Source organism: Amphiura filiformis, chromosome 1 (genome assembly GCF_039555335.1).
Source record: "Amphiura filiformis chromosome 1, Afil_fr2py, whole genome shotgun sequence".
Classification (NCBI taxonomy): domain Eukaryota; kingdom Metazoa; phylum Echinodermata; class Ophiuroidea; order Amphilepidida; family Amphiuridae; genus Amphiura; species Amphiura filiformis.
In genome coordinates, this window is record NC_092628.1 from 65,192,430 (window position 1) to 65,209,899 (window position 17,470).

Genomic DNA, 17,470 nt, shown 5'->3' on the forward strand with positions numbered 1-17,470 from the left:
GATGTAAAAATGAAAAGCAAAACAGGGGCGTTATATTTATTTTTTCATACAAAATTGTAAAAAAAAAAATTAGGACCCCGAAAAGGGGGGGGCACGGGCCCGGTGTGCCCATGCCTGGATCCGCGCCTGATGGCACTAGAATGTTGCAGGTGTTGCAGGTCAGGTTGCATTTTAATTATTGTTGGGAATTTTAAATAGCGCCCTCTCTTGGTTTGTTATTGTTGCTGACTCTGGTGTGTGTGGAAATTAAATGATCGGGTGAATACGAATAATCAGGGACATTATTCAATGAAATTTACCTTCTTTAGTCACCCGTCAGCTTAATTTTTGAAAGTGCAAGCCTATGCATGATTGTGACCAATACGTGTTTAAATAGTCAACAACAAAAATGCCTACTAAAAGCAGACAGATCGCCATAATGGGCTTCAGATCAGTAGGTAAGTACACGGATGATGATGCATGAACACACACACTAAGTGTTATCATGGTTAAACATGCAATACAAAAGCTGCAGAATTTTGAAACTTGCAAAATATTCATATTTATCAACTTAAGCTTATAAGTTAACCCTTGTCAGTTTACTGCTCAAAACGCCTGGTGTGGCTATCAACCCGGTGCTAAACTTAGTACCAGGAACCTACACAATGTATATGTTGATTTTTGTATAATTTATCGAAATCAATTGAGCTGAGAAAATGATCTCGGAGTCAAGAGATATAACCTCCCGGCATGCCCGGCAGGAAACAAACAATTTTTTTTTTGCCTATAGAGGCCGTCAGCCTTTTCCGCGGAATCCGCCATCTTGTGGGTACTGCCGTTCTGCATGTCATGCATTAGACATTGGTCACATTGCGCTCCCGATACGCGGGCCCGATTACGGGGAAGTCGCTTACCTTAAGTCAAGGCTAAATAAGCCTTACCTTAGCCTCAACTTGGCCTTAATATCTTTTGAGGCTAAAAATTAACCTCAACTAGACAACTTAGCCATCGAGGCTAAGAAATTAACCTTATTGGTGACAAGGCTAAGAAATTAACCTCGTCTTAGCCTGAAATGTTTTCCAGGCTAAGAAATTAACCTCGTCTTGGCCTGCTTTAATTTTTAGCCTCAAAATTAACCTCAACATATTGAGGCTAATTAGCCTCAAAAATATGGTCACATGACAGGAAGTCAGAGGTCATCAACTGTCAGGGAGCAGACTATTGTATGCTCCTCAGACACTGCCAATAATTTTGAAAAATTAACAGTTTAAAGGGTATTTTATGGGGAGCATACCAACTATGTCTCTGGAAGAAATGCAGCTTTTGTAAGTTTCAAAGTCTGTATTTTTATGTTTATTTTTCCTCAGGAAATATGGTCTTTTTGGGGTTGTTGAATTCAGCAGGCATGCATGCACACAAGTACTTTTGTAGCCTATACTATTTGTATTCTGTCGGTCCGTGCCACGTCACTTCCGGTTGATGATGCGACTCAAATTTGAGTGAAAACAAGTCGTTGGTTCGATTTTTTTCTTGATGAATTCTGTCATTGGTGTTGTGTATATTTCGATCGCAAATAGTCAGTGGAATCAAACAAGTTTCTAAGTTTTCAGAGTGGAAGTTACTTACTTGAGTTATCGTTTTATAATGACAAACCGACAATTAACGTCCATGGTCGAGTGTTGTTTTTTCCGAAATTGACGATGTTGCCACTCCAGTCTGGAGTGACTAGTCTGCTTCACAGCCGGTTTATGTCGTTCATTACAAACCGTGAGCCACGTGAAGCTTGGGCCCAAGACTATAGATAGCCCGGATGTTGGACCGACAGAATACTGCACAGTTTGATGCTAGCTGACCCAGGTGAAAATGTGTTACTGATGTTGTTGTTGGGGTGTTTGATGTTTGGGGATGCTTGTAGGGAGGGTTATTTAGAGCGTTCAAATATGCATGGTGATCGACATGGTGTGCATGCATGTAATGTTTAGCCTCATATTATACATTTGTAGCCTCGAATTATTAGCCTTATAGTCTTAGTGAGGCTTAACTAATTTAAATAGGGTGAGGCTAAGATGAGGCTAAGACGAGGCTAGTTATTATGAGGCTAATATTCCAAGGCTAATATTTTGAGGCTAATAATGCGAGGCTAATTATTTGAGGCTTATCTAATCTTACTATAAATAGGGGAATGTTGTATGTATCTATCTATGTATCTATGTATCATGGAAAGGCTCCGTCAGTTTCGATCCAAATGTCGCCAAATTCATACGGGAGATCGATGAATATACGGGAACGTGTTTAAACTTTATTTGGTTGAAAACGGTCAAGAATTGGCCTCAAAATCAGTGAAAATGTGGTACGTTGCTATGCTGGGTAAACAAAAAGGGAGTCAGTTGTCAAGCTAGCCGTGCGGCGCGTCGACGGGCATATCTAATGCCAAGTTTCACAGAAGCGCAGCGATAGCGCTGGGTAACGCAGCACTACGCCACGCCATGTCAGCGTAACGCACGAGAGTCGCAAGAATGAATGATAATACGGGTGAACGACCGACCGTGAGGCGTAATAAATACTGGGAAAAGATGTGTGTTAAAAAGTACAAACAACATGAAGAGGTAGGCCTACTGTAATGTAAAGAAAACAAAATGAGGACAAACAGGTAGGCCTACGAGTATGTGGGTTAGCCTATAGTTAGTCATAGTAAGAAAATGAAAACGGGAATAAAATAGGCTAAAGAAGGAAAGAATAATAAAATCTAATAAAATTAGATGATTTAAATAAAAATGAAGTCAACAGGGAAATGTAAGAAAGGACAGATTTAGAAAATAATGGGAACGGGATTGAGTAAATAAAAAACATGGTAACGGAAATTTGCAAGCTTAGCAGCAAAATGTTTTTAAAAAATGGAACAAAATTGGCCCATGTAGAAGAAACTAAAAGAAAGAAAGAAGCTAAAATGGAAACTTAGGCTTAACGAGGGTCAGACTCAGATAAATGAAATTTACCTTTTCAATGATTCTACCTGTTCAGTAATTCCTCCGCTTTGGTGAACGCTCCCATTTACTCACCTAGCGGGGACCCGCGCGTAGCGCGGGTGTCCCGCTAGTTTACATAATTAGGCTAATTTTCAGGTTAAGATAAGGCTAAGATAAGGCTAAGACGAGGCTAAGGAAATGAGGCTATTCATGAGGCTTATTTTCTGAGGCTAAGTCGAGGCTTAGATAAGGCCTCGACCTTTGGTAAGGGGCAGCGTGTATACCGCTATACATTTCGTATTTTGAGCCAAAGTTACAATATGACATTTTTGGGCCATCATGGTTCTCGCCCGTTCACATGCATTTGTACGATCATAATATCGTAAAATCAGATAAATACCCTGATTTAGGCCAAGTAAAAAGGAAACAAATTTCTCGTCCGGACTTTTTCAAAAGAGGAGGAGGCAGGGCTTTACAGGACTTTTTCAATTTTTTGCTATTTTTTTTAAAGATAGCCGCCATGCTAAATATGGCTGTTCAATGTATTAATCACCGATATTGTGTTATTGAGTATACCGATGCAATGTATGACAAAACAAATGATTTATATCATTTTCACTTGTTAAAATAGGTCATACAAAATGCATGCATGGGCCTATTTATCAAATTTCCAACCTACAAGAAAAAAGCTGTTGCACATAAGAAAAAAATTCTTACCCAGAAGATAAAAGCTTTTGCACTTGAATGTATTTTTTGGGTAATTTAGAGTTTTAGAATTTTTTTTTTTAATTTCCAAAATTATGTGAAAGGTTTCTCCTTCCTATATAATTAGTCATAAAAAATTGCCATTTTGATGAGATGAGGCTAAATATAATTGAAACTTTATTTAGTATTCATGCATTTACTAAGTTTAAAAGCTAAATATAGGACCAATTTTCCCTTTTAGGGGTTGGGGCAAGGGTGTTTGGATAGTTGGGCTTGGGTGGGTTTGGTTTGGGGGTGGGTTAGAGTTTGTGAAATGGTAGGAAAAACAGAGTTTTGGAATTAAATCTAATACTGGAACTTACTTTTTGCAACTATTGCGACGTTGCGTCTGGAACCACCAGACTTCATCAGGCAACTGACCCGTTGCAACGTCGCAATAGTTGCAAAAAGTAAGTTCCAGTATTAGATTTAATTCCAAAACTCTGTTTGAAACTACTGGATGACTAAGAACATTCACTCATTTGGTAGGAAAAACAGTTTTAAAAAAAACGGATTTTTTTTAAATATTTTTTTTAAAATAGTAAATAAAAGGAGGCGGCGGCCAAAAAAGAGGGGGGCGGGGACGAGAAACATGTATTTTATTTTACTTGGCCTAATATGTCCTCCCATAGAACTGCATGTTAATTGTTAAATGATCAAAATAACTAATGGGGTTTCTTTCACCTTGTTATTTCAACTTCCCTGCTATCTGAGACACTGCATGGTTATCCTTTAGCTTCCTAAAATTATTACAGTAACGTATCTCAGACTCATGTTGGCTGAAAAATGAAACAAATAAACTCAATTTCAACATTTTACACACAAAAAATTATTACAGGGACAAATTATATATGGGTTGCACTTTTGACCGTGAAATCTTATGGTGGTGGGCTCCCTTCATCTGCCAATTTTAGAATTCTGGCAGAGATCCCATCAGGATCTGAGGATTTATTCTGTATTCACTGAGCAGGTTCTTGAAAATACCTGTTTCAGAAATTTAACTACTATTTGATTGTTCTTGAGTAAAAATGGAATAATACCGGTCATGGATGCAGTGGAGTAGCGAGTGGGCTGAATTGACCAATTCAGCATTGATTCTGTGCCCCCTCCTACATGAAGCGATGAAAGTCATTTCAGCACAGAATCATATGAAAGGTAATTTTAGACCGATATTCAACTTCATTACAACCAAAATTAATGCAAATTCTTGCACACATTTGTTTTAAGAATTGGGGGAGGGGGCGCCATTATCTATCCTTAGCCCTGGGTGCCACAACCCCTAGCTACGCCACTGCTGCACTGCATGGATGATCTCAGCCTCTGCCAACGCCACCATATATTCCATAATCATAATTTCATTGCTTTGAAGTGGATTATCTATTTTATAGTGCATGTTCCTAGTTTTCATCCCTATCCCTATACATAATTACTGTTGACCACAATTGATGTTATGTGATTGAACTTTCAGGGAAATCTTCACTCACCATTCAGTTTGTTGAAAACCAGTTTGTGGATGCATATGACCCTACAATAGAAAATAGTAAGTAGACAATTCAATCTTTATGATTGGAATGGATGGATAGCTTGGCTCCATTCAGCAATTTGTTTTTAAAAAGTATGGGGTACGCTAAAGCCATGATTTCTCAGTGTTACAAAATTTAAAATCTGTGTTACAAATTGGACAATTTACGTGATTTTCCATTTTCCACTATAAAGCACTGTAAAGTTTAAAAAACAAACATGTTTTTAAAATGTATTTTGTCTTACCTTTTACTGTACATAGTAAGCCCCTAATTTTATGGCCAGAATCTTGCATCGTAGGCCTGGAATTAATGCTAGAATGGATTGTTTGTTAAGGGGGTATAATACCCTGATTTTCATCAGTACCCCTCTTCTTTTTTTTGTTGCAAATTTATGAAGTATATAAATATGTTCATCACCTCATGTCCTGAACTTATAAAATATCTCTACATACAAAGTGCTTTTAAACCATTTTAGAAAATCATTTTAGCCCTATATATTTTTTTGTTTGCTGTATCCTACATGTAGTAACTCAGATGTGTGTTTCATAACAAACCATAATTTATTCTATTCAACATGTTCAAGTAGAGTACATGAATAGAATACATTAAATCCTTTGTAATACTATCTATAGAAATGTACTCACTGATTATAACACTGAATAAATTAAATAATACCACACCATGTATGTATCTTCTATTTAGGAAAAGAGATTTAAAAAGGCTACATGTATAAGGTCATCAAAGGTCAGGTTATAGGTCACTTGGTTCAGGTCAAATTCAGGCATCCATTTTGAATACACGTGATAGTCTGTGATATCATGTCATAATGAGGCATCAATTTTGATATTTTGTCTGTTACTGGATATATAATGGAAATGTGTGAGGTTGATATAAACGCATCCCAAAAAGAAAGTATCCAGTTTGATTTTGGTCCGTAAATCAAAGATGGGGTCTTAAATCAAGACCTACCATAAGTATGTTACAGATGAGTTTATTCCGCACAGTTTGTGACCTCATTTGTCCAAATCGATGCAGAATGGATGACACAATGACTTTTTGAATGCAATCACCTCAATTTTAAAAGTTGCAGTAAATTCCTATTGATATGGTCCTGCTACTCAATATGGGTAGCGATAGATCAAGAGCATGCGCCGCAGATGTCTGGCAGTCATTGATGCAGCAGGAGGACATACCAGATATTGATTGTGAAGTGTGAAGGGTAAAACATTGAGGAAGGAGTAAAAGAGCATCTGTATTGAATAAAGCACATGAAGTGAAGTCAAGCAGTCTTAGACCGTCTCTATTATTGTGTACCTTTATGAAGAGTCTTGAGAAGCAGGAAAACCACATCAATAGGGATTATTGCAACTTTTAAAATTGGGGTGATTGCATTTAAAAGATCACTGTGTCATCAATTCTGCATCGATTTGGACAAATGAGATATCAAACTGTGCGGAATAAAGTCATCTGTAACATATATTTGGTAGGTTTTGATTGAAGACCCCATCTTTGATTTATGGACCAAAATCAAACTGGATACTTTCTTTTTGGGATGCGTTTACTAAAATAACTTGGGATGTAAATGGTGAGTACAATTTAGATTGCCTAGTTGAGATGGATTGGGCAAATAAATATAAAATAGTTACCACAATCACAAAAATGAAGCTTACGGAAAACTACCTAATATGGTGGTATAGGTGACAAAAATACAATCTTTTTCAACATTGCTGTAGTGTGGTTGTGGTAACCTGTTACCTATGGCTTAATTAAGTTTCAGTGAAATAATGTCGCAAGTTAAAAATACAAAATATAGCTCAACATTGAAAATAGAAGCATTTTAACGAAATCCGTTGATAGTAAGCTTTCCAAAATGAAGTGAATATAAAACATCAGTGATGTACCACCTTTTGGCTTATACCATTAGAAGCATGTACGCTTCATTGATACCGATGCCACCAATTGAACGAGAAGATTTGCCCCTTCATTTTGCATACCACTTTGTCCAATTTTTGTTTCTCATTTCTTCACAAAATGCAAAAAAAATGCAATGGGTGTACAAAATGTAGTACAGCGCCCTCGTTCAGCTTTAAAAAGTTCTTGAAATTTCAGCCTCTCTGAGCCTTACTTGCAAATAGTAAACTTTGGAGGTGCACAACATTGTGCGCCAGCATTATCCCAACCTGCATTTTATGCGTTTTTTTGAAGTACCAAATGGTTACATTACAAAAACCAAGAAAAAAAGTTGGGATCATGATGGCGCACAAAATCAACAAATCCAATGATTTGATGAAAAGCGCCCTCTTGCAAACTTCAAAGCATCATAACGGGCTGCGCCATCAAGATCCCAAGTCCGAACAAGTTTGAAATTAAAGACCTCAATGGTAAGTTTAAGTTTTCAGCAAAAAGTGTTTGGGATTTCGATGGCGCACATAGTTAACAGAGGTCAAAGATCAAAATTGCCTATTTTCGCACATTTTTACATGCCTGTATTAGTGCGCGCCGACGTCACCCGACCCAGACTCTCTGAATAGCATTTCATCAAAGAAGAGGCAATTCTCTGCAAGTACTGAAAAAATTAGCTTGGGATCTCTTGATCTTCATATTTAAATAAATAAAATATCTTCATATTTTTCTGATTTTTTGAAAATGGACTTAGCCTCATTGTGGAGGTTAATTTGCCCTCTTTTCCCTCAAATGATGACGCTGTGAGTAGCACAATGTGGGCTTTTACTGCATCACAAAAAGATGCGCCAACAAGATCCCAATTTTATTTTTCATCGTCTAGCTTCTTTGGCAACCGCGGTAGACCCAAAAAAGTAACAGCTACTTGGGATCAAGTAAGCACTAATATTAAAGAGGTCAAAGGTCAAGCTTTGTGCCAAAGTGACGCATATTTGCCTAGATGTGCAACACGAAAGTGGAACTTTGACCCATAATAACGGGGGCCATCATGATCCCATCTTATTTTTTGGATGATTGGCTAAAGGGGCTTACATGTATGTATAACTGATTGCAATGCAAGTAAAAAAAAAGTGGGATCATGTGGGCGCACTAATTCAATAGAGGTCAAAGTTCATACATGTGATGTGTGTTTGGGTCTATATGTCACATAGTGGGTTAAGATGCCCTCAATGTATCCCCAGTGTTGGGGAAAGTCATTAATGTACATGTAACCGCACAAAAGATGATCTCCCGGCCCCCCTCCTCACATATCTGAGGGTACATTTGTAGGGGTCATAATTGAGCTCCCTTAAGGGGGTACTACACCCCTGTGGTAAATTTGTGACTATTTTTGCATTTTTCTCAAAAAATAATAACACACTAGTAACAAAAGTTACGTATATTATTGGGGCAAGGAATCCAATTACTACTTAGTACACTGAATTTTCAGTGACTCAAGACAAGCGGTTCAGTATAATATGATAGGAAATGAGGTACATCCTAGCGGTACCTTATTTCTTATCATAAGTAACAAACCGCTTATCTTGGGTCACTGAAATTCCAGTGTAGTAATTGGATTCCTTGCCGCTATAATATACCTAACTTTTGTTACCACTGTGTTATTAGTTTTTGAGAAAAATGCAAAAATAGACACAAATTTATTGAGGGGTGTAGTACCCCCTTAATAGTGCAACGTAATGCATAAATGAATACTCTATACATTCTGTACCATTTAATGATCACGCTTAAGATCCCTCCCTCAGAGAAGCGAGGAGGGCCGGATGGTCATCTTTTATACGGTTACATTAATGACTTTCCCCACCCCCGGGATACATTGATGGCATCTTATACCCACTAATGTGACATATAGACCCAAACAAACACAAACAATACACAAACCCACCCAAATATGTGACTTGACCTTGACCGTGGTGACCCTTGAAAATGGCTTCAAAATCGAAATTCTGGCCTCCATTTTCCTCCCTCCCCTCACAATATGGGTGATGGCGGATATTTGTAATGTGAATTTTCTCTGCAGCTTAGGGAACAAGTGATGTATCGGAAATGAAGGATCAAACACAATTTTCAGTAATATTATTATCATATCCTTTGTTTTCAAAAATGCTGAGTGATACGTGATAGCTAATCAATGTCGTGAAATTGAACCCTGAATATTGAAATAATTTATTGGTTCATTAGATTAGCAAATGTGATTTAGAATTGCTCTGTCTGGAATCAGCTGATTTAGATTGGCCTTGATCTGATTGGTGCATACTGCATCCTTTAAAGCAAAGGCACTCAATCACATATGACAAAAAGTGCAAAGAAATCTTGATGGAGACTCCGTAAAGTTTGTTCATACTATATGTTACCGGTACATAGTTTAAAAGTACTTGATGTATTATTATTCCTTTATGCAGCATTTGAAAAAGAATTAAAAGTATTAGGACATGAGTACCAGCTGAAAATCATAGACACAGCAGGACAAGACGAATACTCAATCTTCCCACAGTCTCTTACCGTTAATCTCCATGGATATGTACTAGTTTACTCTGTAACATCAGAAAAAAGGTGAGTACATTCACTTTTATTATCATAAGTCTCGTTTTGTGTGAAATGGATCAAGATTCAACATCACATCACTAATAAGAGTACAGGCCACTGCTTTGCATGCTAAAAGCAAACTTAAAAATGATTTTAACTGGTCTTTGGAGGCTAAATTGTTAAGATACGGCCATTTCAATTTAATTGTTTGTCTCAAATCCCCTGCGCGCATTAATAAAATCACCCATTTTTTGCACGTTATTCCAGCAAGATTGAGTAAATTCTATTATTTCCTCTGGTTTTCTTTCAAAGTACAACACAAACGACTCACGTTGGATATCGCCAGACGTAATAAAAATAGCATTAGTCGTAAATCTCAATAGAATTCTTCATCTTGGATACAGTGAAACTAGACTTGTGCAAATTATTGTCAAAAAGCCTCTCCCATATTTTGATTAACAAAATTTTATTTAAAAAAAAACCCTGCATTTCGCATTTATGTTTCAACTTTGGAAGGGCTTTGAGACAAACTATTAAATTAAAAGATATATGGCCTAATAGTAATACAATTAGGTTACCCTTTTCCAAATGGGCAAAGGATGTCAAATCCAAATATAAAAAATAAACATGGTCCAATCAAGTTGTACAATACCTTAAACTCTTCTGATCATAAGAACAAAAAAGTCAATGGTAGCATATTCCTGCGATGATCGGTCGACGGTCGAATGAGTTATAGTAAAATAGGCAAAAGGTCAATGACCTTTTAGCCCAGTAGTCAAATCTCAAAATTCTCAGATTCAGGTGAAATTTATGGTCTCAAATTATGTAGTTTGACCCAAGGAAGAAGAAAAGGTACATGTACAATGTACAATTTGGCGGGGCACTTGAGTAGGCGCAGCCATAGCATGGCAGATGCAGTATTTCATTCTGATAAACAAAGAATAAAACTTGTTTAGTCTTGTTTCAAGAGTTCAGTCAGAAATGTTAAAACAAACAGCAGGGATTTCAAGTCAACAAAATCCAAATTAGGCCTAAATGCAAAAGGTTGTTATTCATTTCACATGTGTGCAGAACTGCTTTCACCAAAAACGTATTCTTCTCTAATGACCATCTTCCTTTATTTGTTACCACCAAGAGTCAAGAAGCTCTGAAACTTTTATTTTCAGTGTACAATATTTAATTTTTCAATATGTTTCTTTTGTGCAATGAGTTCAACAATGAAAAATAAGAGAAACATAAAAAGTAATAAAGATCAAAATCTGAAAACAAAGGTGTGCTTGTGTTCAACTTTAGTTCAGCGATATTTGGATGGTTAGACACCCCTGTCATCTTGCGCTCATAAGTTGCTTTTAAGATACGGAATAGAAACTTGGCAAACAGTTACAAGAAGGATGAGTTAATAATATCTGAAAAAATGACATTGTTTTGTTGTACCATGGTTCATTTTCTACATGTAACCTTTTTATGGGACACCTTGTACATCACATGTCCGGTAGCACCCTCTAAACTTCATTCAAGAAAGATACAATTTTGCATGTACATGTATGCATGTTTACACTAAAATGCATAAAATGAGTGGGTGCCATGGTAAGAATCAAAAAGTAATTTCTCTCAGAATCGGCCTTATGTGCATGTATACATGTAAACAAGCAGTCAAACTGCTTCATTTCCAATGTCTTTTTTTTTTCATGTTTTATAAAAATTAAAGTATTTTGAGTGTGTACATAATAAATTTAGAGTGTTTTTTTTTTGGATAGTTCCTAACAAAAACAATCTAACAATGATTACATCCACACCTAAAACTTTTCAGCTTTTTTAATTTGGTCAAATTTATGTGTTTTCTTTATTTTCAACCCAATTTGGGCCATTTTACCCCACATTCATGGTCTTTTCAGCTTTTTTTTGGAGCATTTTCAGCTTTTTTTCACTAAAGGTCAGTTTTTCATTGCCCTTAGAAATAAGATCCAATTTATTGTTGTTTTTCTAAAAAAAATGTACATGTAAATACAAAAATATGTTAACAAACCTATTTGCCGTCAGCACATTATACTGGCTATACAGAATAGATGGTAGAAACCTTATTTGCCATTTCAGATCACCTAGATCTATAGGTGTGATGAATTGTAATAGCATGTAATAGGAACTTGCAAGTGTCCATAGTGTATACTCTATTGACACCAAGAATGAGGTAGATGAAAATAGTGTCATTGAGTGTATAGGAAGTAAAATAAGTCTTTGAAATGTGCAATGTATAGGCGTATGTGAGATGCATGCCTTGGAAACAAAGGTAGTCCCACAAACTAAATGTGCAGGTCTACTTACACCTAATACTAAAATAGTCTTAAGATTTTATTAACTTGAAATTAAATTTTCACAGATTTGAAATATTTCATCTGGTACTTGTCTTATATAGCTGCAAAGTGACACACCTATACAAAAAGTAAAAATAATTAAAAATTGACATTTTTTATGGAGCTGGTTTCAACAGAAATTATAGAATTTTGATAACTGTAAGTGCAGTTTTCTCAGTGTTACGCTCTGTTGTAAGGCCATTATACTTTCATTTCAGGATATCATACGAAGTTGTTGGTTTAAATGCTGGTTTCATACTTTCCAGCCAGTTAGAGGCAAGCGGCAGAAAGTATGAAACCAGCATTAGTGTCATTTTGAAGCTTCAGAAATGATTCCAAATCTGTAAAAATCTCAACTTCATGAAAGGCCGCCCTCTGGGTTCATTTGTGGTGGACAGTCACATATGTGATATTATAATGCATACATGTTGTTAATACCAGAAAAACATTCAAAATTTTTCTATAAATTTTTGTTCCTGCAAAACATTATTTTTGTTAGGCCTTGGTTTGCTAAATAACATATATATACAATCATCTAAAAATCAGAATTTTGAAAAATATTGATGGTTTCCCCAGGAAATGTTACAATGGCTTTTAAAGCATGAAAAATTGTGAGCATGACAATTTTGCAAATTATTTGTTTTTAGTCTCTCATATACAATTTAGTGGTTTGTAAAAATCTGTAGTTTTAAAAAAAAAAACCAAAAAAAAATTAAATTTGCAGTTATAAGGTACAAAAAAAATTAACAAAAAAATCAATTTTTTCTTATTCAAATTTCTTTATGCTTTACAATCATAAACTTTTTTTTTATCTTCATGTAATCATAAACTTGCCAGTCAGGAATATGATTGATATTTATATTCAGTCACCAATACTACATACCACCACCTCCACCACCCTGCATCTGCACCATGCATCACTACCATACTAATCTAGCTACCATGCATCCTGTCAAGTATCCTGGATAGTGCTTATTAGATGATCAGAGGAGAATCACAGGATATTCAAGTATATTGACATTATGGAATGATAACTTCAATAATTCAATTAATAGTGACGGGCTGCCTATGATTGGCATACAAAATTGGATGGAGAGCCATTGCTACTCCTGGGTACTATAGTAGTGGCAATCCACTATGTGCTTTAATCATTCACAATTATGCAAAGTTATTATGCATCTTATTTCCCTTCTTCCCTGACCTGGTTGTATTCCCAGTTTTCAATTCCCCTAGGCTCCTCTCACTCTTTCCCCTCATCTTGCTCTTCATTTACACATATTTCTTTCATCTCTTGTATTTCATGGGGTTCTCTATCACTTTGTTATTTTTCTACCTCACTTTCTCTGATATTTTCTGTATTCCCTGCTGTTCCTCTAGCTTTTTTCTCCCTAGATATTTTTTGATGATGTTTTGATGATAATGATGACATTCATGACATTTTCCAAGTTATATGGGGTTTGTTTTGGTCAGTTTACATTTATATTTTACATTACATAAAATTACCATGCTTCAGAAAAAGGTAAAACAAAACAAAGATAACACAAAAATCAATGAAACCTTCTCATCCCTTTGCAGTCTTGCTAATTGATAGAGGAGCTGGGCCAACACATATTACATGTATGTATCATTTCAGTCCAGTACACTGCTCAAGTTAACATTTATACAAAATATGGATGCCCATCCAAATATAGATCATAAATCAATCTTAATGCGATCGTTATAGAATATAGAGCTCCCAGGAAATAGCAAAAGGCTTTTGCTCTTGGCTGCAAAGTAGCAGACCTGAATGAGAGTAAGTGGATGTCTGCATGGACTGTGTTGAAAACAGATATTTTATGGGTGATACACTGAATTATAATTCTGTCATTGTAATAATTCAGTTTAATCTGAATGAATACATAGGAATGATTAAATGTTTTGGAATGTTACTAGCATTGCTAGTTTGCATTCATTTATTAAAAAAAAAATAATACAGGTTAATAAAATATGTAGACTAGTATGTTCACATACAGTGTAACGATAACATTGGACTGTATTTTAATCCAATTGTTGTGGATATATTGCTGAACTTCATTCAATAATGTTGTTATGAGTTCTAAGGCAAACATTGCATTCATGAGATTAGATTAGATATTTCCAGGAATTTCAATGAATATCTATGAAAATAAATTTGATAGAAAGGGACAAGGTTAAAAAATGTTGATTATGTTTCACGTACATCAATTTGATGTTTTTTTTTTAAACAAATGGGGGGGTGGGGTGGGGTAGCCTTTATAAAGGGACTTGTTATCATAGGGGCTCTGCAATATTTTGGTCTGTTTTTGCAGTTTTAAAGGGATCTATGGCGTTTCAACAGTATTTTTGGGGGGACATGAGAGCACCTCAGGCGTGTCGAATTGCATTCTGATTCTGAAGCATGTCTTTCTGATATCAAATAATTTTCATTTTTGAAATTCACGATATATACAAATTTTATGACAAATTATTAAAATTTGATATTTTTCAAATTTTGATATATAACAGTCCTCGAAATAAATTTTATTAATCTAATGATATATTCTTAAAGTGTATGTAGCTGGGAGGAAAAGCTGACGATCAATTGAAAATTTTGACCTTTCATATTGAAGATATGGATTTTTTTCCCAAAAGACCTATTTTTTTGTGTGTTTTGGGAAAAAATCTTCAATCTGAAAGGTCAAAATTTTCAATTGATCGTCGCTTTTCATCCCACCTACATACACTTTAAATATAAATCATCAGATTTATAAAGTTTACTTCAAGTACTGTTAAATATCAAAAATATCAATTTTTAATGACTTGCCATAAAATGTGTATTACATTGTGAATTTCAAAAATCAAAATTATTTGATATCAGAAGGACATTCTTCAGTATTCAGAATGCAATTCGATATGTCTGATGTGCTCTAATGTCCCACAATAAATACAGTCCAAACGTTCATCCCCTTCCCTTAAGTAATTTTTTAAAAACTTTTTCAAGGTACACTTTAAATATTTACAGCTAACACTATTCTATTACCCCTATCAATTTTGTGCCATATGGCACGAAATGGCTTTAAATATGCATGTAAAAAAGTATTTACACAAATAAGGTCTTCCATCTTTTGAACAGTTTGGATAATCTTATCACTTCTCTATCAACAAAAAACCTTTTTTCCTAATATAACTACAATTTACACATCATAAAGTGTTGGAAACCTGCATATATTTTAATCATTTTTAGAACATATTTTGTCCTAAAAATAGCCAAAAAATTTAAAAATAGTCTAAATTAACTCGGATTTCTTTTTATTATATATTGAGATGTAGAAACACGGCAGTGTATTAATAAAACTGCATGAAATAAAATGCCACATTACACTTCAAAAATGTAAATCAAAGTATTTTTTTCATCATATGTGGCTATGAGCTCTTAATTATTCATGGGGTAATTTGCATAAAATTTACATAATTAATTATTGAACTTGTTTTTTTAAAAGCTTAAAGTCCAAATTCCCGAATTCTGTGAATTTGTCTGTTTTTTCGTATCACAGAGAAATCATGGCTTTAGGCATAAATGCATACGTGTACATGTATAAATTTTGCAATCTGTAGAGGGGATCCGGAGTAAATTATTTTCATATGGCTCATCAACGTTAAACATAGAATTACACTGACACACTTAGAATTGATATGTTGAAGGTTGAAAGCCTTTAGTTCCCCATATCCATGTTCTTTTCAGATTTGTTACATTTTGCCCTTGAGCTGGTTTGTATAGTTATTCACAAGATCTTCAGGAAGTTTGTTCCATGTGTTTAATACTCTCAACCAGTAGACAAAACTTCCTTAGGTTCAGGCCTTTGTGCAGGCCCCTGGTGTCTGATATCTTAAAATTTTTAGTACCTCTATCAGATCACCTTATTATCTTCTAGCTTCTAGATAATATGATATGGATTCAATTTGTCAAGGCTTTCCTGGTAGGGGTTGTCTCTCAGTTTAGGAAGCAGAAGCGATTTTTGCAAGTGCTATACATATATAGCTGCATCATGGCCCTGGACTATGGCACCGGACACTTATAAAAATAGACCCGGGTCTTGTTAGGAGTGTTACCCTGGTTGGGGAAATATTTTTATTAAAAATATACTTTTTTGGCTCCCACACATTGGTGCAAATGGTTGTCTGGTTCTCTGTCCGGTTCTTTGTTTGTTTGGCTGGCTGTCCAGGCAGAAGCAAATACATTAATCCACTGTGCACTAGTGTGCAGCTCAAATGCAATATCAACTTGTATTTAAATCATAGCATTGTGGGAATGCACAAACACTACCCTTGTACAATTCAATGTAGATCAGTGTGAAGTATAAAAACTGTGCCTTGAAAAGCAGTTCCTTACAGAATTTGATATGTGGACTGGGGGTGGAAATATTTAATATGTGACTATGAAAACATATTCGTAATATATTGTATGAAAAATATATTAAAATTTTTATTTGTTGAAGTGCCCACTCAACATAATGTGGATGATGAAAACTATAGGATTTTAAAAGCTCCCTGTATTAAAGGCCCATTCAGTGATATGCTCATCCGGACGATCGTAAAAATCATCAAAATTCAGATTTTAGTACCTTTGTCATTTTCATAAATATGTAAACATAGCCTGCTAGTGGTACAGCCGAAAGCCATGTATTTAAGACAAAAATAAGGAATTTATATGAATCTGTAATTTAGATACTGACAGTATATAAATTAGCTACATGTATTCGAATGGGGCTTCAACTTCATCAATACTGCTGTTTTAATTTTTGCCAAATTTTTCATTTCCAAAATACCAAATGACAATTTGAATGACTTATCCTTCACAAAAGCAATTTATAAACAATTTTAATTTTTTTACACTTTCACTGGGATCACTGAATGGGTCTTTAAGATTGAACATGTAGAATTACAATGAAGAATTATGAGCTGTATTGTGAATTTTGTTCGTTTTGAACAATTCCAACTTTCACCAAGTCCACTAATGGTTTCATCAGACTGGCAACTCATCACATCTGACTGCTTCCTTTTATAGGTAACAGGATGCACCGTAGAGGGCATGATGAATTGGTCAAAGATGATGTTGAGTGTGTAGACCTCTCGTCCTTGTTTAGAGTGTCATGTCCTTTTCTGCGGATCCAAATGGCTTCTTTCAGCCACCTGGTGGTCTTGTCGGCTTCGCGATCAATAACTTTAGAGTCCTCCCAATTGATGGAGTGATTTGTGGAGGCCACATGATCAGTGATGGTAGGTTTGTGAATGTCTGTGACAGATGATTTCGGATTTGCTTGTGTTTAATGGTCTGGATTCAAATTTCTCCACCTTTTGAGTCAGATACCAAAGGGACTGCCTGTTTCACCAATGTAGGAACAATTTGTAGCTGCATCCAATGAAA

General features: G+C 35.4%; 1 protein-coding gene across 1 annotated transcript in view; it reads left to right on the top strand.

Moving 5' to 3' along the window:
- The first annotated feature begins 228 nt into the window (after window positions 1-228).
- LOC140151078 (GTP-binding protein Rheb-like) overlaps window positions 229-17,470 on the top strand; it is a 38,111-nt gene continuing 20,869 nt past the window's right edge. Inside the window, exons 1-3 of the mRNA XM_072173282.1 lie at window positions 229-437; window positions 5,158-5,229; window positions 9,574-9,724. Coding sequence (XP_072029383.1) covers window positions 389-437; window positions 5,158-5,229; window positions 9,574-9,724 — 272 coding nt within the window. The 5' untranslated portion in view covers window positions 229-388. The remainder of the gene's footprint in view (window positions 438-5,157; window positions 5,230-9,573; window positions 9,725-17,470) is intronic.